The following is a 25,690-nucleotide window of genomic DNA, read 5'->3' on the forward strand; positions in this document are numbered from 1 at the left end:
TCCCCCACTCACCAACTAGCCTTTATTTTATCTACCTTCTCAGTCTTCAGCTTTATTTATTATTTATTTATTCTCTTTATACTCTACTTTTCTCCCCAGTTATTCTACTCTCCTCCATTTTGTGCTGTGAGATAGACAAGACTGAAAGACAGTGACCAGCTGAAGCTTACCTACCAAACTTCAATGGCAGAGTTGGGATTTGAATCTGGGTCTCTCAGATTCTAGTCTGATACTCTAACTGCTATGACACACTGGCTCCCAGCTTTCCCTCCTTCCCTCCCCCTGTAGCCTGTCCCTGAGAAAAGTCTGGCCAAGTTGTAAAAGTCATGTGGTAGCAAGTCACTCAGATGAGTTTTGTGGTGGCCGCCACAGTCATGCCCAGCCAAGTTGTAAGTTGTGTGGAGACTGCTGCAGGGCCCAGGTGAGTTCTGTGGCTTCAAGTCATAGCCACTGTCACATGCCTCGTGAGTTGCATGGTAGCAAGTTGGCTGCTGCTGGGCTTGGCCCCAATGAGACCTCCCTTCAGGACAGAAGGGAGGGGAAAGGGGGTGGACTGGAAGGCCAAATTAGAAATTGAATGGGCCCTCCTCTGTGGCCTTTAATGACAGAAACAGCAGTTTGAGGGCTGGGAATGTTGTATCTGCCTAGCAACTTCAACAATGAAGGTACAGACACTGCTTCTAACCCTGACCCTCCCCTCAAATGTATTTTTTTTTAAGATTTCAGATTTTTCTATAAACCTAGGGTTTTTTCTCAGGATTACAAAAGGCTCTGCTTTGTCTGTTCATGGCTCCAGTCTCTGGAGTATTAGATACACTGACAAGTGGGGAACCTGCAAGGACTTGCAGGGGCATCTCATTTCCCCCTCCCCTACCATTTCCCCCTTCTCTTCTCTGAAAGCTCCCACAGCCTCTTCCTCTTTCCTGCTTCTTTCTCTTATTCATCTCCATTAGCCAATCTATCTTCAGCTGCCCCCATCTTCAGTTTTCCCTCATTCTCTTCCCCTGGCAGCCTCTCCCCAGGAAAACTTGGCTAAGTTGCATGGTGCCAGGCCAGGCCCAGTTGAAGATGGTTGCTGTGCTGGGCTGAGCTATGTGCTGCCAGCCAGGCCAGACCTGATTGTACAGTGGGGATGCTGCAAAGATTTACGGGGAAAGGGAGGCGCCCCTGCATTTCCCTCCCCACACTATGTCCTAGGGTTTCCAGCTTCACTGGGGTACAAACTGGGGAATGGGGGGATTGGGGGTGTGGGTATATTGGGCGGACCTCGACTGCACTCTGGAGCACTTCCTTGTCATGCTGGGAATGATGTCATTCCTCATATGACAAGGAAGTGCTCTGGAGCACTCAGAAGCTTCTGCGGGGCTCCTGGACCCATTTCCTGCACCTTCCCCCTCCCTTTGGCCAGGAGAGAGGGAGATCTCTCGCCCCTTCTGGGGGAATGAGATCCCTACTATTTCCCCTTTTCTTCCTCCTGGCAGCCCCCATATACTCACTTTTCTTTGCTTCATTCTCTGCTTTCCACCTACCAACCACCAACTTTTATCTGCCCCACAATCTTCAGCTACATTTATTATTTATTTACTTAATTTATACCCAACCTTGCTTTACAAAGCAGGTTACATTATTCTCCTCACTTACATTTTATACTCACAACAATCCTGTGAGGTAAGTTAGACTGGGAACATGTAATTGACTCAAAGTGACCCAGTGAGTTTCCATGGAAGAGTGGGGAACCCGGGTCTTCCAGATCATAATCAGAAACTTGAGCCACTACATCATAATGGCATTCATGGGCTGGCTGCTGTTGAACGGTAGCAAGAAGCCAGACCTGGGCGAACCTTGCAAGTTTGATGGTAGCAAGTCACGTAGTGGTTTCTGTCAGGTCTGGCCCTCATGAGGCCAAAACAGCCCCGGAAAGGTCCCTGCCCTCCTTTCTTTCACTTATAGAAACCAAGGTTTGAACTTTGGCAATACAGTTGTAGTTAGCTAGCCATGACCACTTAGGGAATTTGTTTAATAAAGGTAAAGGCACTGCTACTATCATTTTGGGGTTATTAACCTCCCAATGCATTTTGTTTTTATATTGCAGATTTTTCTGGGGCTTTCCCCCTTCCCTACTCTTTCCTCTTTCTCTTCTCTGAAAACTCTCACAGTCTCTCCTCCTTTCCTACTTCCTTCTCTCCTTCATATTCATTAGCCACCCTACTTTTTTTCAGGATTTTTTTTAGAATTGTAGAAAGACCTTTCTTGTATGTTCTTAGCTCCACTCTCTGGATTTAAGCATCCACAGATGGGGTTGTGTTGAGAATTAGACATAATGATAATTATATTATAACTAAGATACATTTAGTTATATGTTGTATTATAACTAAGGTTCATTTCACACAGCACTCTGTCTTTTCCAATCAGATCATGATGGTGGAAACAATCCACTGGTCTTTTTTTTTTTCACCAGCATCTGTTAATCCGAAGTTTGCTACCTATAAGTCTATAGGCCTTTTGGGTGTTAAGGGAGTTCTTAATTTTCTGAACAGGAAAAGTCCTATTTATTTAAATTTTTAACCCACCTCCTCTCCTGGATATTTGAAGTGATATAGACGGAATTCCCTGAACATCTTCCTTCCAGATACTGAATAGATCCAGATCTACTTAGCTTCAGCAAAGTTGCTACAATATGATCCTTCCAACCATGCACTAAAGTAATAACTCACAGTTCTCTGAAATGTACATCTTCTTAATCAGTGGCAATGGCATATGCCATTAGAGGCCTAAAGCTTTTATATCCCATGATTACTTGCAACATATCTTCCAGGTCCCAATTAGGGAGAAACAGGGTTGCCAATTCTGAGTTGGGAAATTCCTGGTGATTGGGGGATGGAGCTTTGGAGAGGGGAGGAACTTCAGAAAGGTATAATTCCATAGCATCCATCCTACAAAGCAGCTATTTTCACCAGGGGAACTGATTTCTGTAGTCTGGGGATCAACTGTAATTTGAGGATATCTCCAGGCCCTAGCTGGAGGCTGGCAAACTTAGGGAGAAATCAGTTCACCAATAGACACATAGTCTATCTTGTTCAGCCTGTCCAATCCAAATCACAGTGAGTCACATGCAGGGCTTTTTTTCAGTTGGAACGCGGTGGAATGGAGTTCCGGCACCTCTTGAAAATGGTCACATGGCCAGTGGCCCCGCCCCCTGATCTCCAGACAGAGGGGAGTTTAGATTGCCCTCCATGCTGCTCCAGAGGCATGGAGGGCAATCTAAACTCCCCTCTGTCTGGAGATCAGGGGGCAGGGCCACCGGCTATGTGACTATTTTTGCCAAGGGTGATTTAACCTTTAAAAAACTCCCCCTTGTTCCAGCTGACCCAAAGTGACGTCATTGTGTGGTTCTGAGTTCCATCACTGAGTTCCACCACCTCTTTTCTCAGAATAAAGCCCTGGTCACATGCATAGAACAGCTAAAACCAGAGAAAGGCACCAGTCTAGTAAATAGCACTAGAAGAAGCCAATCCATGATGTAGGCCAATCACAATAGTGAAAGGCAAGAGAAAACCCCAAGCACTCAGATTCACCAGAAAATGTATCAAGTACAGTGAGACAAATGTGAACAAAACTCATTATCTCAATCGACATTCTAATTTTGTACACACTTGGCTCAGCTGTAAATCCCACAAATCTCAAAGGGTCTTACTCTCAAGGAACTATGTATTGAACTGTGCTCTTAGTCAAAATTTAATTGGTATAACTCCATGATAATGACATCTTATCTCTACTAGCTGTGGCAGTTCTGTCACAGAGAGAAGAAAAACCACTGATGCTCAAGCGTAGTATTTTTTTTTAATCTTTCACAATTTCAGTGGATTGCAAATGAAAAATAACAGCATACCGTTATGATTGTCTCTATAGATTAACCTATCTCAAAGCCAAAGGACTTCCTCTGCTCCAGCAACTATTCCTGGCAAACTATTTAAAAAGTTTACAACAATGTTTGTTAGCAAGCTAAAGTTGATGATGCCATTGCCACTGTAGTCCAGTATTCTCTTAATTAATTTGTACTGTAACTTCATGTCTGGAAGTAATAACACTTCTGAATATCAAATGCTGGGGAAGAAGACTACCTGAGCTGTTGCTTTCCTGCACTCCACAGAAACTTCCCAGAATAATCTCGGTAGCTTCTTTTTGAAACGAAAAGTATTCAGTACAACTCTTCCCAATTTTTTAGGAAATCGTTATAGCTGTTTATAATAATTCCTAATCATAATGACAGGGGAATATACTGTGTAAATGCACTCAGTATAAAAAACATAGATAAGTACAATATATTAGCCTGATCTAGGTAAAGTCAAGAAGGGTGAAATCCCACTGATTTAAATTGGAAAAATTAAGTGTGTTCTATCCCCCACTTCCATGTACTCAGGCTGAAATGTGTTTGATTCAGGGCTTTTTTTCTGGGGAAAGAGGTGGTGGAACTCAGTGGGTTGCCCTCAGAGAAAATGGTCACATGGCTGGTGGCCCCGCCCCCTGATCTCCAGACAGAGGGGAGTTGAGATTGCCCTCCGCGAGGGCAATCTCAACTCCCCTCTGTCTGGAGATCAGGGGGTGGGGCCATCAGCCATGTGACCATTTTCAAGAGGTTCCAGAACTCTGTTCCCCCACGTTCCCCCTGAAAAAAAAGCCCTGGTTTGATTTAATCTGCAATGTTATTTTACTGCTATACTTTTTATCCTACCATTCTTCCAAGCAGATCAGAGCCATATCCATGGTTCTCCCTGGCTTATTTTATCTTCACATAACTATGATTTGGGTTAAGCTAAGAGAGAATGATGGGCCAAAGGTCACCCAGTAAGCATCATGACAGAATGGGGATTTGGACCTGGATTTCCCATATACTAGTCCAGCACTCTAATCAGTTCACCACACTGGCCTTCAATATATATACCACATTTATGACTAAATATTAGGATACTATTATTTAATATATTCCCTAGTGCAGAGTTAGATCCTTTTAAAGTCCATCAACTTCAATGGATTCAGAAGGGATTACTCTGTAGTGTTTATTTTCATAAAAATGACCAAGTAAATGCTGGCCGAAAAAGCAAAAACAAAAAATTGGGATTATGGTTAAAATCTCTCAAGGGTATTTCTGCAGGTGGAAGGACATGCATTCACGGAGCACAAGTATCTCAACTCCCCCCTCTACAGCGGCCTAACAACCCCCCCCCCCAATCCTATTTCTGGGGGATCACTTGTTCTACAGGAATAAAATTTCGGAGGGCATTTCAGGTAGCCGAAGAAGTGGGGGGGGGGGGTATGTAAATTGCACTTTGTGAGTATATGTCCTTCTGCTTGCAGGATCTTATATTCTGTCTGGTTTGTGTCATTAATCTAAATGTTTAAAAAACAAAGCTGATATAATTCATTTACCAAAATCACTTCCTCACACAGTAATGCTGTTTCAGATTTTAGAAGGGTACTTTTACATGATTGGTAGTAGTTTCTTTTAACAATAGCTTTAGATGTATTAACATGGATCGGTCACACCCCCCTTTTTTAAGCAAAATGATTTCTGACTTCAATTTGAATACCTAGGATGCCAAGCTAGCACCTAATCCCATTCAGTTCATTATGCAGTTTTAGTCAGGTAGGTAGCCAGCGATACAGGTGAGAAATGGTCATACATGGCCTGAAATATACAGCATCTCTCTATACATGGAGTTCCTCACAATCTCATATTAGTATAGATAGTTTCAATCTCCATGTTTATAGATGGGAAATAATTTGGGACTTTCAGATCCGAATCCAAAAGTCTATCCACTAGACCAACCAGCATTTTTTTCTATTCAGTAATAATATATTATAGTTCTGTTATGAGGTACCTGAGTGTGATCCTGAGAGAGAAGATAATAAAGACGACTGTTGAGTTGGGCCATCATATACCTCAACCACGTCGTGAAGTGATGTCTGGAAAAATACAAACTGGCCAAATACCACTAAACACAACAGTGAGGGGGGAAAAAGAAAAGAAAAAGGCAAGGGGGAAATGAAAGAACAAAATATCTGTTTTCTCATTTGATGATAATGCACACAATATATTGATAATTAAACTCATTTTTGTGTTACCATTTTTATAGGATGATAATACATTCTGATCCCTTGAATAAACACAGTTGAAATTCTGGAACTGTTGACAGCTGTTTTAATATAAGCTTGCTCTTGAGCACTCATCTATATACCATGACTGCAGTCAGGAACAGGACTTTGTTAATGACAAACATTAACTTGGTTAACTGTTGGACTCACACATTCCCTCTCTCTTCTCTTGCTCCGTTCCTTTCATAGCACACCATAACTGAAAATGGAAGTTTTCAACTAAGCCCAATTGAATATAACTTCCAAATGTGGGCACCTTAACAAACGGAGCTTTATTTCTTTCCCAGTAAGTGAGATTCTACAGAATGATAAAACTGGGGTCAAGAATTCCAGGAACTAGGAAAGAAACAACCAACAATTTGTTAATGTATCCGAATCCGGCCATCACAAGAGAATTGAATAAATTGATTACTTTCATTTTAGTTGTTAACCATATCATAATAGAATGGGGGGGAGCACAGAGGGACCATGAGAGGACAGCCATTAATCATGATAGTGTCCACCATGAGCAAACACTAGTTTGTTCATAAGTCTGAACTGAGCCTAAGGTCGAGGAATCAAACAGTACAATGGGACTTGCCTTAGGGAGGCATTCACAGAAATAAAGGACAGAAGTAAGGCAGTTATATTCCAGAAAGATACCTGAGCCCTCGGCCTTCATGACCATTATGAATATATGGACAAATACTAAACAACATAATTATTTTCCTGGAAATATATGGGGTTGCATGTAGACCACATTTTTACATAACAGAACAGAACTTTCTTAGCTTCCCCCTGCCAGTACAGCCCATTGATTCCACCAATTGTTGTCTTGGGAGGATAGGAGACCCTGAGGTACAGGGTAGGTGTTTGGCAGTGAGATGGGAAAATGGGAGGAAACTGCCGATTTCGTTTGGATCCAACCAGCTATTTCATTTCCATAATTAGTTGGATAAAAAAGTACCGGTTCGTATCCTACCACAAATCATCTGAAATTTTCCTCCAGCCAAAAATGCCTTCCTCCAATGGAAGTGGCTTTTCTACCATCAAACTGTGCTGAGCTGAATGGTAGGGTAAAAACCATTTACTTATTACTCATTGACATACTGAAAGTTTAACCACTGTTAGTAGTGATTCTTGTGTTCATTCAGGCTGCCACTCTGAAACCATCTTTTAGGATCAAATTCAATGTGATGGCATGACTGGGCCCACAGCATGGCTGGATGGGGCACTGCTGTCCATCCTCCACCTTCTCAAGTGCTGAAACTGTGGCAGGGATGCAGCATTTTAAAGTCATTTCCATAGGCTTTAAAATGGCAGCAGCATCCACGGGTTGGACCTGGAAGAACCATCATTTCTAGTTTGGCCCCTAGAGTTGCATAATAGAGATGTCAAACAATTAAAAAATTACATGATGTTAGGCAATAGAATCTGTTTTTGTGAGAACAACACTGTATCAGAATCCAAAGTTTCATAGTTGAAACAGAACTTCAAAAGAGGAATGGGTTTCTTCCACAGAACTACTTTCTCTGGAGAGAAGATATGTTTAATGTGTGAAATTGAGGTGCAAATGGGGGTGGGGAGACACGTGAAGTCAAACTCTGACAAAACGGAATGAATGAGGGTTAGTCAGAAATTGTGTCACAAACTGCAGTCACCTTAATGATAAAAGTGAGATCTAGTAAAGGATGGAAAAGTGGTGTGTAGCAGCCATACATTCCCTTCTCCAAGGAGAAAAGACACAGGTCAGGAGGAAAGAGTTGTTTCTTCTTTGAATCTTTACCTCAGAGGTTGCCAAGAAACCTTTGAGGTGGGAGACCTGGTGGCCCTTTATGAGACTTCAACTAGAAGCCATGGATTCCTAGTCATGGTAAAATTGCCAGATTTATTTAAAAGTATCAGCAAAGTAGTAGTAGTAGTAGTAGTAGTAGTAATGTAGCCAGCAACTATTTTTAATATACAGTATGTATAGTTTCCCCAGATTGTATCACTTTTCCCATAGTCTTATTCCTACACTGTAATAAACACTTTTTTGCTGGAAAGCCAACATATTTTCATTGATACCTAAGTATGTACATGTCAAGCTCTGCTGTCCAGGGGTTGGAGCCTGGGGGAAAGTCACCCTCCAAGATGCCCTCCTTGTCACAGCTGCTGGGGGGTAGGTCTCAGAAAAGGGGAGGGGGCTACAGCACCAGTGCACCCTCTCTTCTCCTGGAGCAGCCTGGCTTCTTCTCTCTGGCTCCCACCAGCACTGTCTCCAGCTTCCTCTCCAGCATTTTTTATAGGGAGCTCCTGGGCATGACACCATCTCCCAGACTCCATTCCCTCCCAGGGCTGTTTGTCCCTGCTCCCACGGTCGAGTGGCAGACCTGGAAGCCTACCCCAGGACCTTGGAGCCTCTCTTCTGTTGCCCTGCAGCTGTTCTTGGCTCCCCTCTAGGGCAGGCTGGCTGGCCCCTTCCACATGATGCTGGCAACATGTTGGGCCTGCATATTAGCTTGGTGAGCCAATGCTGCTTGAAGCCCACCTGCTACCTGCTGAGCCTTGCCATCCGCTTTGGAAGGGTCGGCCAGCTTGCCTATTTCATACAAGCTACCATATTTAATAGAAAGGAAGAATGCAAGTTATAAAGAAAAACATTCATTGCTAGATATAACTGTAATATGTATGCAAATGTAAGATGACACCCGCTTTTATGTCATCACATGGAAAAATGAGTCTTGCATTCGAGTAAATACAGTCATTTTTGTGGGATACAACAGAAAGCTTTCAAATGAATGATAATGCAGTGAATGATAAACCTGGTGTTACTGGTCCTTTAATTTTTGGCTCACCACAAGCCCCTTCCCATTGTAGACATGGTGGTGGAAAGAGCCATCAAGTCACTGTGGACTTATGGTAACCCCTGCTGGGTCTTTCAAAGAAGGAGACTAACAGAGATGGTTTGTCATAGCCTGCCTCTGCCACTTTGGTCTTCTTTGGAGGTCTCCTATCCAATTGCTAATCATGGATGATCCTGCTTAGCTTCTAAACTCTGATGAAATTTGACTTGCCTTTGCTATCCAGGTCAGGGCTTGCTGTAGACATACAAGCTGGATATTGGATATTGCACTCCCATGGGGCTACGGCAATCATTTGCAACTGATATACATTAGAGATGGGCACGAACTGGGGGGAGGGACCCTGTGTGGTTCGTGGTTTGTCGCATTTCACAAACCATGAACCACGAACTTTCATGAATCTGACCCCCCCGGTTCGCAAACCAGTTCGTTTGGTTTGTGAAAACGTCACATCCAGGTCATCAGAAGGACATTTCCGGGCCAGGAGAAGGCCACTTCCAGGGTCAGTAGAAGGTCTGTAGGAAGTCCATCCCCTGTTGCCTGGGAAAGTGATTGATCGGTGCCAGGCCATGACAAACCAAAAAATGAACCAAACGAACCAGCCTAAAGTTCGTGGCCGTTCATCAGAAATGGACTCTGACGAACCACTAGTTCGCAAACCACGAACAGACCTGGTTCGTCATGAACTTTGGTTCGTATTGTGGTTCGTGCCCATCTCTATTACACATATCTGTCCTGTGTGGAGAAGCTAATCCAGTTGCAAAGAATTGTTATAGTGCTGCCAGGACACATCATTCACTGATATGCAGATTCAGCAATATTTGTAGATGTGTTTGCTTTATTCTCATCTGCCTCTTCCTTTTTCCAACTCTATCGTGAGTGGTATCTTATTTAACAAAGGTGGCATCATATTTACTGTGCATTGTTTGGCTCTCTGCTGGAATTGTCTTGATTTCCAAGACAATTTCCTCCCCATTTTTTCCCTATCTCATTCTTATAAATATTTCATTTTTCTGATTGCTCTCAGCCATTCAGCTGATCTTTTCATCAGTTGCAGTTACGCAGCTGAATATGGATATACTTCAAATTGATAAGAATCTGAGTTCCATTTTTTATAATTTGAGACTGTTTCCAATCCATGTAAGAACTGCACCTTGCCTGCCTGGCAACTGAAAATGTGACAGCCCCCTCCCCCCCAATACTCCATGTTTTGGGTTTCAAGGACAAGCAAAAGATGCACATTGCCTGTTCACTTCAGAATACAAATGGGGGGGAAATCTTCAGTAGGATACCTATCACCAATGATGTATTTAAAACTTATTAAGTCAGAAGATCTCGGGGAGTTAGCCATTCATCTGTAGTAGCAAAATAGTAAAGACTCCAGTAGCACCTTTAAGACTAACCAACTTTACTGTAGCATAAGCTTTTGAGAACCACAGTTCTCTTCATCAGATGAATGCAGGGTATGAAGAAACTGGCCATATATATATAAGTGGTGGTGAAGGGAGGGGGGAGTAGATGCAAATCAGTTGCAAAAGTCATGAAAGAGGTGGAATGCACAATCCAGGCTGGGTGTGACCCCTCCCCTCCATGGCTGAATCTGAACAGAATGCCTGAAAGGCAGTTAGTTCTGATAATGAGATAACCATTCATAGTCTCTATTCAATCCAAACCTGCTGAGTCAAATTTACGTATGAATTCAAATTCAGCAGCTTCCCTTTGGATTTTGTTTTTAAAAGGTTTCTCTTGAACTATGGTGACCTTTAAGTCCTTGATGGAATATCCTGGTAGATTCAAGTGTTCTCCCACTGGTTTCCGGATGTTGCCATTATTAATGTCAGATTTGTGTCCATTTATTCTTTTGCACAGAGGTTGGCTGGTTTGTCCAATGTACAGAGCAGATGGACATTGTTGGCACATGAGGGTATATATCATGTTGGAGTATGAGCAGCTGTAAGAGCCAGAGATAGTGTAGTTGACACCACTGGTCCTGTACTCGTATTTCCTGGGTAGATATGAGGGCAAAGTTGGCATCTGGGTCTGTTACAGGGTCTGGTACCTGTGTTGGTGACTCTGCTAGCTGATTCCTAGTTGTTTGTTTCCTCACCTCATTTGGTGGGTACTGTAGTCCCAAAAATGCTTGTTGTAAATCTCTTAAGTGGAAGTCCCGATCAAGAGCATTGGAGCAAATAGGATTGTAATGTAAGGCTTGGCTGTAGACAATCAACCAAGTGGTATGTTTAGGGTGGCAGCTGGAGGCATGTAGATATGAGTATCAGTTGGTGGATTTCTGGTATAAGGTGGTATTTATCTGTCCATTATGTAGTTGTACAGTGGCGTCCAGGAAGCATACCTGTTGTGTATAGTGGTCCAGGCTCAGGTTGATAGTAGGGTGAACACTGTTGAAGTCCTGATGAAACCTCTCAAGGGCTTCCTTCCCATGAGACCAAACGATGAAGATGTTATCCAAGAACCTTAAATACAGAAGCGGTTTCAGTGTATAGGAGCTGAGGAAGTGTTACTCCAAGTCTGCCATGAATATGTTAGCATATTCTGGTACCATGTGGGCCCATGGCTGTGCCATTAACCTGTAGATATAAGCTGTCACCAAAGTAATTGTGAGTAAGCACAAAGTGGCAAAGTTCAGTGGCGAGGTATGCTGTGGTTTTGTCTGGGATAAAATTCTTCATGGCTTGCAGTCCATCCGCATGTGGGATATTGGTGTACAGAGCCTCAACATCCATGATTGCTAGGATGGTATCATCTGGTAGGTTGACAATGGGCTGTATTTTCTTGAGAAAGTCAGTAGTGTCCTGTAAATAGCTAGGTGTGATGGTGGCATAGGGCCTGAGGATGGAGTCTATATATCCTGAGACTCTTACTGTGATAGTGCCAATTCCTGAAACAATGGGGCGTCCTGGGTTACCTGGTTTGCGGATTTGGGGTAGTAGGTAGAATGTTTCTGGCTGTGGTTCCTGGGGTGTGTCCATATGGATATGTTCTTGTATGTCCATGGGGAGTGTCTTTAATATTTTATTGAGTTCTCTTTTGTATTGTGTTGGAGAGTTGTTTCTCTGCTTCCTGTACACAGTTATGTCTGTCCATGATGACGACTGTGCTACCTTTGTCAGCTTCCTTGATTACAATGCCAGAATTATTTTTGAGGCTGTTTATAGCATCTCTTTCTGTACGGCTGAGATTCTGCTTTAAGTGGTGTTGTTTGTCAATTATCTGAGCCTGGGTACGTTGACAGAAGCATTCAATGTAAAAGTTCAATGAGGAGTTGCGGCTCTCAGGGGGTGTCCATGTAGAATTCTTGTTTCTGGAACTTTGTAATGATGATTGTGCATTGCTTGGTTGGGAGGGTAATTGCTGCTGTGATGGTGTCTGTTCAGCGGTCTGTTCAGCGATTTGTTCAGTGGAGTGGTTGAAGAATTCTTTCAGTCTTAGGTATCTAAAATAGGCCTCCAAGTCTCCACAGAGTAATATGGTAAGTCAGAAGAGGGATACAGAGAAAATCTATAAGCTTCAGTCAAAGAATCCATCTTCTTCCACAAATGGTTGAAGTTTATTCCTACAACAAAACTAGATCCAAGCTGAAAAAGAGCATGCTTTCATGACAATGTCAATTGTTTCTGACATAGTTGACAGAGGAACTCAGGAAATGCTACTGTCATCATTAAGATTTTTTTTTTAAGGTGCATGCTATGGTTTGGAGAATGATTTCCAAAATTGCATCTGGTGAATTTCTCGGGGGTGGGGGGGAGAACACTTTGCAAATACTTGTGCTGGCTTGAATTCAGGTTTAGATACCTGGTACCACTGCACTATTTTTTAAGAGAAATACATTCCAATGTGCATTCCCATCTACAACTACTATGACTAAAGCTTTTTCAAAGGAACACACACAGCCACCCAGAACCACGCAGGTATAAAAATTAGTGAAAGCAAAGACATGCCTATACATTTCTAGCTACCAGAAAAATCCTACTAAGAGCTAAATGCTTCTAAGTCCACTGAAGTCAATGGCTAACGATGGTGTAACTCTGCGAGGGTTGCCATCCACCAGGTGGGGCCTCCAGTTCTGCAGACTACAGAGTTGAGTTCCTCTGGAGAAAATGGAAGCTTCAGAGGGTAGACTCTATGGCACAACATCTCTGCTGAACCCTCTCCCCAAATCTCCAGGAATTTCTCTACACAAATTTGGAAACCCTAAACTCTGAATAGTATTTCATGTAAGAGTGCAAAGAGTGATGGGCAAATTTTTATACATTTCAACATGGCAAAATAGGAAATACTACATGGTGCCATGAAACTGCAACCACACCAATGGGGCTTCGTAATATTCCTATAACACTTTCAAGTGACACTGAGGAAGACTCAAACCCTGTAGATGTTCCCTTTGAACCTTAAATAAAGTGATAATAAGGAGGAATGGTTTAGATTTATTAGAACATAAATTCAATAGACATTACAGGGAGGAATGTGTTGGGACAAGGGTTGCTCTGGCTATCAAAGAGGGCATAGAGTCAAAAAGCTAGAAAACATTAGGGGAATAAACTCTCCCACAAAAATCACTGTGGGTAAAGATGCTGGGCCCTAAGAGTTACTTTAAAGTGGAAGTGCTCTACTGCCTGCCTGATCAAAACCATGAGGCTGATATTGAGACAGAAAGGGAAATAAGGGAGGTGAAAAAAGCAGACAATATCCCTCCTGGATCAGGGTGCATTTTTTCAGCATCACTATTTCTCTTCTTGTGCTTAAAGAACTCTGGGGGAAAAAACCTTTAGCTATAAATAGAGAGAAGGGTGTTTGGAGAAGATAATAGGTAATTTAAGGAAGTCATCTATATGAAGGAGATGTACATTAGTAGGCAAAAGCTTCTGAAGTTTAAAAAGAAACCCTGCTTATTCAGCTCCTTATGTTCTGATACAATGCATAGACATCAACATGCTTCTGGACACACACTCTTAGCAAAAGAGTATTGTCTATTGATACTGAAGTAGCACTATTGTTTTTCTATTTATTCTCTTAAAATGTCATCTGTAAATACTGCAGTTTCATCACCTGCAAATACGGCAGCTTCGTTAGTGAGGAAATCAGGCTAGAGCCTTGATTTCGTAGCTTGAAATTATTCACATCACAGGTGATAATCAACAGGCACTTTTGCACTCACATAGCATTCTACACAATTGCTCTGTGCAAGATATACACTTACAGGGGTTAGGATGGCAGAAAGAATCAGAGATACTTTACTGGTTACAAAATATGGCATGCACACAGTATATTGAGAAAAACCAAAAGAATCATAAGCTCAGGGGAAGGTATCAGGACAGTATATAACAAATGCATATCACCTGTAGGTTTACTGAGGTGGAAAGGCCTTAACCTATTTTACAGGTCAGACTCAACAGCCTTCTAATGCACTGGAAAATACCTGACTTTAATAACTTTATTAACGACTGAGCGTCAGTGATGAAATCCTAAGTGACTCCCCTCCCAAGATCCATAGTGACATGGGATTACCCCTTCAACACACTTGGTTGGATCCAATCAGCATTTTGTTCTGTTGAAAAAACAAATGAAAAGTCCTCATTGACCACCTCAAAAAATGCTACACTGGGAATCAAGGGACCAGCAAGGACAAAAGTTATGTGCCACAGGGGCTGTGGTGAGGAGGGGATTGGGTGATACTATGTGAAAGAACTGGCTGCGACTAACCCATTGTTTAGCCACAACAACATATTCTGCTTCTTACTTACTCTTACACATCCCTCACACATACTCCACGAACAATGTATTCTGGTACACAATGATCCAGTACCATAGTACCAAGTAGTCCCATTCACCTTAAAGGCAAGTTCCATGAACTGTTTTCACAGGATTTCACTTTTAAGCAGGCATTTTTAATAGTACCAATCACAATAGTTAGAACTTATGAACTTAGCAGTCCAAGCTGGATCCTTGGTCTTTCCATGGAACAGATGCAATGAGTGAATCCTTCTTCACTATGTAATCATGTCATTTAGGAGTATTCCTGATCTGAATAGCCCAGGCAAGCTAGATCTTATCAGATCTCAGAAGCTAAGCAAGGTCAGCCTTGGTTAGTAATTGTATGGGAGACCTCCAATGAAGAACAGGGTTGCAGAGACCCAATGGCAAACCACCTTTGTTAGTCTCTTGCCTTGAAAACCCCACCAGAGGTAGCCATAAGTCAAATATGACTTGATGGCACTATCTACCACCAGTTAACCCCTGCAATGGGTGGAGAGCCCCAGGCTTGTCTACGATATTTAATATCTCTAATGAGTAAAAGCCAGGGAAGAAGCAGGTAGTGTGGAATCTTAATGCATCTCAAGTCAGCAATTTCACATGACAGTCTCCTTTTGAAGAGCTTTTGTTGAAGAATGGAGACATTCAGGTCAGGAATAGTACCCAATGAGAGGGTAATGTTTTCCAACTGGTTTCTGAGTATTATGATTTCTAATGCCATGTTGGTTTCCATTAGTCTTTTGCATAGGCATTGAAGTGATGTATCCAAGTTAGTTCCTATGCAGGTAGGTGAGTCCAAGATGGTATAGCTAATGTTATTGGGTCCTGTTGTACTATTGCTTAAGTGTATATGGAGACAAAAATGGCATCTTGATTTGCTACAGAATTTAATTCCTGAGTTTGTGCCTCGATTCAGTGGTCCATTGCTGTTGGTAAAAAACTGTTTCAGAAGAGTGGGTTGTCTGTGAACACAGAAAGGCCTGCCTCCAAAGGCCTGTGTGGGAGTAGTAGACCACAACTAGTGGTGTCCCATTATCTCCTTTAAGCATATATTCTAGTAGGCTATTTCTGGATACCGGTCTGAATTTGTTGATCCGGTTCTTCCGGTGTGTACTGTAATCCCAAGAAGGCCTGTTGCAAATTCTTCCATGTAAGTCCCTGTGCAAGGTAGTGAAGAAAACACAGTTGTACAACAGCACTTGACTATAGACCACAGGATGCTCAGGTTGGTAGCTGGAACCATTCATATATGTGTGGTTGAGTTTTTGGTATAAGGTGTATGTGGTTGTACAACGGCATCCAGAAAACATGTGTGGACTGGTCCAAGATCAGGTTGATTGTAGGGTGAAAGCTGTAGAAATTCTTGTCTCATTACCAATGCTGGTTTCTCCACACCTAACCCAATCAAGCCTGCTATCGTCATTCACCACCAGCGATTGTCATTTACCTGATATTGTCATTCAGGTTCTCAAAGATATAAGGATAGATGGACTCATATTCTAGCTGTATCATGTTAGTGAATCATTCCTGTGACAGGCTACGTTTTGAATACTAAATGCACTTCAAGGTCCCAATCTTCACAGATCTGTAAGTATTGAATTGAACTGATTGATCAGTTTGTTTATGAACACCTTCAGTAACACCATTATTGTATCCAAGATCTATTTTCTTCTGAAGAAAGGTGCTTACAAAGTAAAATAGACACATATCAAAACCAACATAACTCCAGTATTAAAAATACTTTGGGACAATTCACCTTTAAAATTGCCAAAAACAACAACAAAAAAGATAATGTATTGTCGAAGGCTTTCACGGCCGGAGAACGATGGTTGTTGTGGGTTTTCCGGGCTGTATTGCCGTGGTCTTGGCACTGTAGTTCCTGACGTTTTGCCAGCAGCTGTGGCTGGCATCTTCAGAGGTGTAGCACCAAAAGATAGAGATCTCTCAGTGTCACAGTGTGGAAAAGATGTAGGTCATTTGTATCTACTCAGGAGGGGTGGGGTTGAGCTGAGTCATCCTGTAAGAGTTTCCCAGGGTGTGGAATGCTAATGGCGGGAGGCTTCACTGTATCCTGAGGAGGTTCTTTTGCATATAGATTGGTACTTGATGTGCTAATCTTCTCTGCAGGGCTATTGTCGGGGATAGAATGTTTTGTTAGCCTGGTGTTTTTCAGAACTGGAAACCATGCTCTGTTCATTCTTAAGGTTTCTTCTTTCCTGTTGAAGTTTTGCTTATACTTGTGAATTTCAATGGCTTCCCTGTGCAGTCTGACAAAGTAGTTGGAAGTGTTGTCCAGTCTTTTGGTGTCCTGGAATAAGATACTGTGCCCTGTTTGAGTTAGGCTATGTTCAGCCACTGCTGATTTTTCAGGTTGTCCAAGTCTGCAGTGTCTTTCATGTTCTTTTATTCTCGTCTGGATGCTACGCTTTGTGGTCCCGATGTAAACTTGTCCACAGCTGCAGGGTATACGGTATACTCCTGCATTATTTCTCAGTAAATCCCTACTATACACCATGATAAACTTTTTTAAAAAATAAAATCATGTGTTATATTGGTATGAAATGTTTAAAGATCTAGGTGAACTCTAGCTAACCAGGCTAATGTTAAGGATGTAATGTTATCTAGGAAGAGACTTCTTAGAGAATATTTTTTTTCAGTTGTAGTTCGGTTTCCCAATTTTTTAAAAAAAGTTGCATTCACTTGTACTTCTTCAAAGGTTATCAGTTGTCTTAAGCTATCACTGGTAGAAGGTATGGAATACCTATCCACACCCTCACTGGGGACAATTGATATTAATGAGATCAACAAATATTCGTTATTCGTTTGTAAATTTTCAAAAGCCTGTTTAAAAAGAATGAAAGTTTTTTTGTTTTGTTTTTTAAAGGCATAGTAAGGATCAGTCCTGAAAACAAATTCCTTGTAGGAGGAAAATGAAGTCATCTCAGAGGAAAGGCAAAAAGAAGAGAAAAATTTGAAATAATATGAAAATATATGAAAAAAATAATATAGGAAACTTAGCAAAGGCTATGGGAATAAAGAGATTGAAATTAGGACTGAACAGATTTTTCCCAATGCTGTTTCTTTAAATTGCTTCATGGGTTGCTCAGCTTTGAGTTCCACTTCTCCTGAATTCTGGTTTAACTTGGATAATTTCTAAGATTAATTCTGGAACTGAAACATAAGGTAATTTGCCACAACTTTCAATCACCTGTTTCTTGTTCCTGCAGTATATTCCAAACATTGCAGAAAAGCAATATTCAATGTGATAATTTATCCAGGTTCTCTATGTGAAGTTTTAGTATTATGCATATACAATTCTATGCATTGGTAAACCATCATATTCAAAAATAACCTTCATGTAATCATACAAAGAGTAAGATGAAGATTATGTATTTGCAGTCCATTCACCTATTGGCCATGTAGAAGAGTGGGAAAGACAGGAACAAACAAACAAACAAACAAAAAAGATACACATTCATATCTTGTATAAAATCTGGAAACAAACAAACAAACAAAAAACCCATGGATACTTATTAATGAATTGGTTTGCTGTTGTAAACAATTTGGAACTGTATTTCTCTCTCCAACAGAGAGACATGCAGTTGAGAAAAAAATTCAGAAGCATGCCTAGGTAAAATAGTTCAAGAATAATACTATGAGACCATCCTGTCCCTATGTCATATTTGTCTTCTGCTGTGTACTGGCATCTTTATGCTCACTAAGACACAAGTGACTTGGTTGAATGGATTGTGATGTCTTCAACAATTGGCAATTTAGAAGCAATTTATGTCTCTCAGATACACTTTTTATCTTGAAAAATACAAGATAATGCAAAGCTCTTAAACTGTCATTGTAAGGTTGTCTGAAAACAACACAGAAATGGAGGAAAATATTTTCTGAAGAATTCTTATTTTCCTCTTGACTGAAATCCTTAAAAAAAACAAATCTGAGCTTATGAATTCCATGGGAGGGGGAAAAGAGTATTTCTAAACAGTTTCCCATCTGAGGCCTTGATCAGCCAGAAACTACTAAATGTTAGTTAGTGTTGCTATAGTTAATGTTTAGAACCTTTAAATATTCAATAACAATATATTTGTCTGTCATTCTGCATATAGCTATTTTTTTCTGCACCTCAGTATTTTACGTAAAAGAAATTGGTTTTCAAATATGATAATCTAATCCAGCAAATAGTTTCTGACAATAAAATATCATTGACTTCATTTTTTGATTCTTTCCTAGCTACATTTCAAAAACAAATAATCTTTAGATGACTTCTGTTAGGATGCACTTCAGAAATGTTTGTTCTCCTGGTTATATCTAACTCCAGTGAAAACAGGTCTCCCCTCACTCCTCAATACAAAATTGAAAAATATTATTGTACTCTAGGATTACTATGCTAAAGATATTACCATTCGTTGTTTTATTTCTTGAAAATGTATTTGAGCATTCTGTAATACATGCTAAGTCTCTAGATACCCATAGCTGACTCATGAAAAGTATCAACCAGGGATTGCAATTTTTCTATACTTCTAAATCCAAGAGGAACTTGGCTTTGCACAATAAAGACTATTTTCCTAGGGGTAAAGGGAGGGTGGAAACCAGCTTCACAGGGAGAAATATTGTTCTAGTTGTTATAGAGGATGGGTCCACAGTTCAAACACATGTGTTGCAACCAAATAGGCTCAGGCTCAGGCCCTAGCATCTTCAGGGTGAAGAATTGTAAGTCAAACCTACATGTTATATTTAACAAGTAAAAGCCGGCTGTGAGTTCCCTGTGAGGCTGCTTATGTAAGCGTATAGTGCACTAACGATCCACCAACGGGGCAAATAATGCCCCTGGAACTATTTTGGACTGGGAAAATGGCTTCATGGAAGGGTTACAAATGGGGATGCCGGTCCCCCACCGGGGGAAGTGGATCCTCCGCTCCCACCCTCCACCCCTGCCTCTGCTTGCCTGGACATCAGGGGGAAACACGCCTCCTGGGGAACACCACCAGGTGGTGTGGTGTGCTCCCACACATCACAGTGGCCGGATTCAACCCAAATTGAGCTGTTGCAGGGTGTGCCAGTGCTCCCACACTCCGTAGCATCCAGATTTAAGCTGATTTGGGTCCAAATCATCCCAGATTTGGCCCCAAATCAGACCTGAATCAGGCTGAATTGGGCTGCTGCATAGTGCTGTGTAGTGCGGGAGTACTGCCGCACTCCACAATGGCCTGATTTGGGCTGTTTCGGGCCTGCTTCAGCCTCCTGGGGAGCGCAAAAGCGCTCCCAGGGTGGCCCATGACCTGCACAATTATGTCGCTTCCTGGAAGTGATATCATTGTGCAAGCCAGGAGTGTGTGCGCAAGGTAGGTACCAGGTCCCACATCTCCCACCGGGGGGCTAGAGGGACCTGGCAACCCTAATTATAAAAGACTGTGGGCCAAGCTACAAGTGACAAATGACACTTGAACGGCAAGTGTATATCTCCCTGTTCACTTGCACTCCACTCAATCCACTTGCCGTTCAAGTGTCATTCGTCACTTGTAGCTTGGCCTTGAGTTTGACAGCTGCTGCCATTCTGAGCAGATATGACTGGTTCATATATATTCACTGATATAAGTATAGATCAAGATGGGTAGCTGTATTAGTCTGACTTTAGCAGTAAAAAGATCAAGAGACTAGCAGTACCTATAAGACTAACAAAATTTATTGTAGGGTATGAGATTTCATGAGACACAACTCACTTCTTTAGATACAGGTAGAATGTGAATCCTTCTGTTCCTATATTTTGGAGAGTGGAATTATTTCATAGGCATTGGTGGGGGAGGAGACTTACCTCTTCTCGCTTACAGACAGCCTGCCAACATAAAACATCTAATTGTGTGTAATGATAAACTACTTAACAGTAACATGAACTCTGGTACCAAGGCCTGCAACAAACCAATATGCCAATTTTGCTCTTATATAGATCCTAGCAATACCATCAGTGGACCCAAAAACTTCAGCCATACCATCTCAAGTTCATATTCCTGACCGTCCTCCAACATGATTTCTGCCATCACATGCCAGCAATACCCTATATGTTGGACAAACCGGGTAGTCCTTTCAACAAAGATTTAATGGACATGAGTCTGACAACAGAAACCGCAATATTCAAAAAAACAGTGGGGAACACTTTAATTTTCCAGAACACACAGTTGATGACCTAAAATTGGCAATTATCCTGCAATGGAATTTCAAAGGGAGGCTAGAAAAAGAGACTGCTGAATTACGGCTGATAATGAAGCTTAAGACAATGCATCCACCTGGATTAAATCGAGACCTAGGCTTCTTGTCTCATTACCAATGCTGGTTTCTCCACACCTAACCCAATCAAGCCTGCTATCGTCATTCACAACCAGCGATTGTCATTTACCTGATATTGTCATTCAGGTTCTCAAAGATATAAGGATAGATGGACTCATATTCTAGCTGTATCTGAAGAAGTGAGCTGTGTGTCACACAAAAGCTCATACCCTACAATATTTTTTTAAGTCTTATAGGTGCTACTGATCTCTTGCTCTTTTCTACTGATACAAGCATGTTTTGTTCATCACTGGTTGCTTGGCTTCTAAATCAGGAAAATCTCAACCATAACAGTAGGAAACAACATATTAATGTCACTCAAGCAGTACTTGGTGCTTGTATCTCAATATAAAATGGTAAAATTCCCAAAACATGATTTCACTCAGAAATCAGTTGGTTTTATTGTGATTGATCCAGCAAGGTCATTTAATGTGGACTTGAAACAGTAAAACTAATTCACTTGCAGAACAGAAAATATGAGTGTGATTTTAATAGTCGCTTTACCAGAAATGAGTGCTGTTGTGCCAGCATATCACACAATATAATGTTTACCCAGCACTACAGGAAAATTGCTTTACTGTAATGCACAAAAACATTCATAAAACATATTTACTATCAGGAGGTTCCAACCATCTCCTACACAGGCAAGCTTAATTGCAACTGGTTGAAATATATTTTCCATCACTGGAATCCCAGCATATAGATGAGCCCTCTGAACAAAGGGCAAGCGGTTTGAACTCCTGTTGTCAAAATTTCAAGGCTTTCTGTGACTTTGCAGGTGCATCAGTTAGACCTAAGGCAATATCACACAATTTACATTCTTGCTGTTTCAGAGACAGATAAAAATATCCAGATAAGCATGCAATTAACAGTTTGATCCTAAGCCAAGTTGATTTCAGTGGGCATAAATGGGAGTAAGTCTGTTTAGGATTGCACTGTAAAAATACTCAAATATGTTAAAATTAAATGAACTATAACATGTGGATCTGGATACAATCTGCAGTTCTGCACCTATATGTTACTTGAAAGCTACTTCAACATAATTCAAGTTCTTTGGCTTCTACAGAACTGTCACTTTGAAAAAGTTATTTTTCTCTTCTGTCTCCTCCCAATAATTTAAACCTATAAATTAGGATAAGGTATTTTTGTGTGGATAATTATTAGGCTAACCATGGGATGTTATAGTTTAGATTAGCTGTTTAATCAGTTCAACCATCTGAAAAAAATTCAAATTTTTGTTGCCTTGCTAACTGTTCTTGCTCAAATACACACTTGAATAAATCAGATTTTATTTTTATGTTTCTTTTTCTTTTTATTTTTATTTTATTCTCCTGCAAAACAAATGCACACACAACAACAATAACTTTTAGCAGACATATAAGGAGAACAAATGGATACCAGCAAATCAAAATATATTTGAAGATTCCCTAAAGCAATGTTTAAGACTAGGGGTGTGCGATTCGGGTTTTGGCAAACCTGAAAAAAACCGAATCACCCCGATCGTTCTGAAACTTGGGGGGTTGTTAGAGGGGAGTTAGAGGAAGGCCCCCACCAATCGTTCTGAAACTTGGGGGGTTGTTAGAGGGGAGTTAGAGGAAGGCCCCCACCAAATTTGGGGTGATTCGGTGGGAAAATGCCTCCCCCAGGCTTCAGAGAAGCCTGGGGAGGCTTTTTCCCATTGAAAAAACACCCAAATCGATCCGAATCGATCCGAATCGGTAAACCCGAATCGGCTGGGTGATTCGGATTTCTGCTAAATCCGAATCGGCCTCTCGATTCGGATTTAGCAGATTCGGAAAAAACGAACCAGGGTGCCTTTGCACACCCCTATTTAAGACAATTTCATGGCATTAACAAATAGAACATTTCATTGGTCAACTGGTGGCACAATATGAAGCAGATGCAAATAAAGACTGATGGTATCAAATAACTTATGGCATCCTCGGATGTATATAGAAGGGATTTTTAAAACATATTTCTGTCTTGTGCAGGGAAAACCATAGGTTGAATCTACACATACCTTTGTGCAAGCAGAAGGAACTTCTGTTCATTCAAAGAGAAAGTCCACAATTTCCATGAACTTGACCACACAAACTGTACCCCTTATGCTGCACCCGAATACTGTTCCCGAGGATTCCCGAACCTCAGGGAAAACTTTTGGAGTGAGATTCTATGTGTTTGTATTAGTGCAGAGAACAAAAGAAGCAGGACCCATTTGTGCTATAAGCAGAGTTCCACTTGTGTTTTTTGACATCCAGCCTCCCCCTCAAAAAATTGAGATAGGCTTCTATCCAATTCTAGTATTCAGGTTTCTCAGGAGTGGGGAGAGTAAGAATCAGCTAAAACCTGAGCTGTAAAATTGAAGCCACTTGCCAAGGTTCATTAATCCTCTGTTCAGTACACCAAAACAAAGCACCAGAGGGAATAGTTTGATGTCTGAAATATTATTCACGTTCCAAATTTGGATCTGAAATTTGTTATTTGAGCTGATTTATAATTAAGATAGCATTTTGCAAAACAAATAAGTAGAAAAGCATACCCTGCTGTTTCATCCTTATGCTGTTGCAACTGATTCAGTTCGATTGTAAATTTAGACACCCTAAACTGGGGGGGTGGTTGGCTTAAACCATGTTGGAAATTAAGAGTGCAATCCTAAAACAAGTTACTCCAGTCTAAGCCCGTTGAAATCACTGTTAATGTATTAGAAAACAAGATGTTGTCACATTAATCTGAAAATCCAGTGGCTGCCTGTAAAAGTCAGCATTACCTTACAGAAACATCACATAATAAAATGTGACATAACAGTGTCAATGATGTTCAGGCATCTGGTCTTAAGTAGGGGTGTGCACCCGAAAAAGAAAAAGTGGGAAAACAATTTGAGATAACCCAAATCCTGAAGTGGCAAGAAAGCAGTGCAGCATTTGAAAGCACCCCTTTTCATGCCACCTGCAAGTAGCATGAAAAGGGGTGCTTTAACTTTCAAACGCCGTGCCGCTTGCTTCTCCCAATGGGTGAAGCAAGCAACGCGGTGTTTGCAAGTGCCCCCTTTCGTGCCGCTTGTGGCATGAAAAGGGTGTCTTTCAAACTTCCCACCTTGCTGCTTTTTTCCACCAATGGGAGGGGGAGGAGGGTGCCCCCCCATTGGGGGAAAAAGGTGGGGCAGGAAGTTTGAAACCAAGCAGCAGTTTTCTTGCTGTTTGCAATGCAATCAGCTAGAAAAATAATGCGGGAGCAGTTGCTGCCACTTTGCCTTAAGCTTCCCGAAGCTATACAAATCGCTTTGGAAAGCTTTGCTTCGGATTCCCGAATCGGCTCAGAAATGCTGGGGCCAATTCGGGGACACTGAATCTTTACAAATTGGGCCTCATTCAAGTTAAAAACCCGAATCAGAAACCCAAAACACACATATCTAGTCTTAAGCACTTATTTAAAATATTGTAACTAATAATTGTTTATTTGCATATTTTAAGATACCTTTATTTCACATTATTCTGCTTTAAAAACACTGGGCTGGATTCACTGCAAAAGCTTTTGGAAAGAACAAGTCTCCTGAAAATTCTATCTGAAGTTTAGAAGAACTTTGGAAGTAAGTCAATATAGAGCATTGTCCGGACTTGAATGGCCCAGGCTAGCCTGATCTTGTCAAATCTCAGAAGCTAAGCAGGATCTGCCCTCATTAGTACATGGCTGGAAGACCATCAAGGAAGTCTAGGGTAGCTATGCAAAGGCAGACAATGCCAAAACACATCCAATACTCCCTTACCTTTAAAATTCTATGAGGTCGCCATATGCTGGCTATGACTTGAGGGACTTCACACTCATACATTATTCTCTTCTTCATTTTATTCTCATAATAACCTATAAGGTAGGTTAGGCTGAGTGTGTGACTGGCCCAAGGTAATCCAAAAAGCTTCTACAGCAGAGCGGGGAATCAGACCTGGTTCTCTAAGATTCTGTACCAGTACAAAACACTGGCTCTTCTGATTTAGTGGGTACCACAATTGGGGGCACCACTACATAGAAGGATCTCTATTTAGTAACCTGCTCAGCTTCTGAAGTTGGACATCCTTGCTTTTGCATAAAAAATGTTATATGTGCCTTAACAAGTTAAATTCTAGTCATCAAATACATAAGCCAGACCATGTTTTAGAGCAAACTCTACATCAAGAGTCCAAGGGATCCCACCAATCTATCTGTGTTTGAAAGCAACCTGGTTCTTCTGCCACTTCTGCCTTCTTGTGCTTCTTGCTTATCTTTGTTCACCACACTTCATGAAACAGAACTACATAACCACAGAGATTTCACCACTCTCTTGTTCAGGAACTGAAATGCCCAACTGCCAGGAGCAGAGATGAGCAAGCTTTTCTACGTATGCTAAAACCATTCTAACAAAAGAAACAAAGGGATACCACTTCTTGGTGAGAGAACATCTGGGTCAACATCTGGGCAATTTTCTTTTTAATGTCATGCACATGTGTGTACAGCATGTGTGTGCATACACACCAACAAGTACTAATTAATCAGGAAGAGGGGAAAAAAACTTTAGCAGCCTAACTGTGGCTGGAAAATGTGTTCCAAATGATTGTCTGTCATTGACATTTCTGAAAACTATG

General features: G+C 41.3%; 1 protein-coding gene across 3 annotated transcripts in view; it reads right to left on the minus strand.

Moving 5' to 3' along the window:
• The window catches only part of CSMD3 (CUB and Sushi multiple domains 3), a 922,268-nt gene that overhangs the window by 193,182 nt on the left and 703,396 nt on the right, over positions 1 to 25,690 (minus strand). For 2 of the 3 annotated variants that reach the window (XM_054984890.1, XM_054984889.1), the window contains one exon: positions 5,880 to 5,993. The exons of the other annotated variant lie outside the window; for it this stretch is intronic. In XM_054984890.1, the coding sequence (XP_054840865.1) occupies positions 5,880 to 5,993 (114 nt within the window). The remainder of the gene's footprint in view (positions 1 to 5,879; positions 5,994 to 25,690) is intronic. 3 annotated transcript variants of the gene reach the window in all.

The sequence above is a fragment of the Eublepharis macularius genome, chromosome 7 (genome assembly GCF_028583425.1).
Source record: "Eublepharis macularius isolate TG4126 chromosome 7, MPM_Emac_v1.0, whole genome shotgun sequence".
NCBI lineage: Eukaryota > Metazoa > Chordata > Lepidosauria > Squamata > Eublepharidae > Eublepharis > Eublepharis macularius.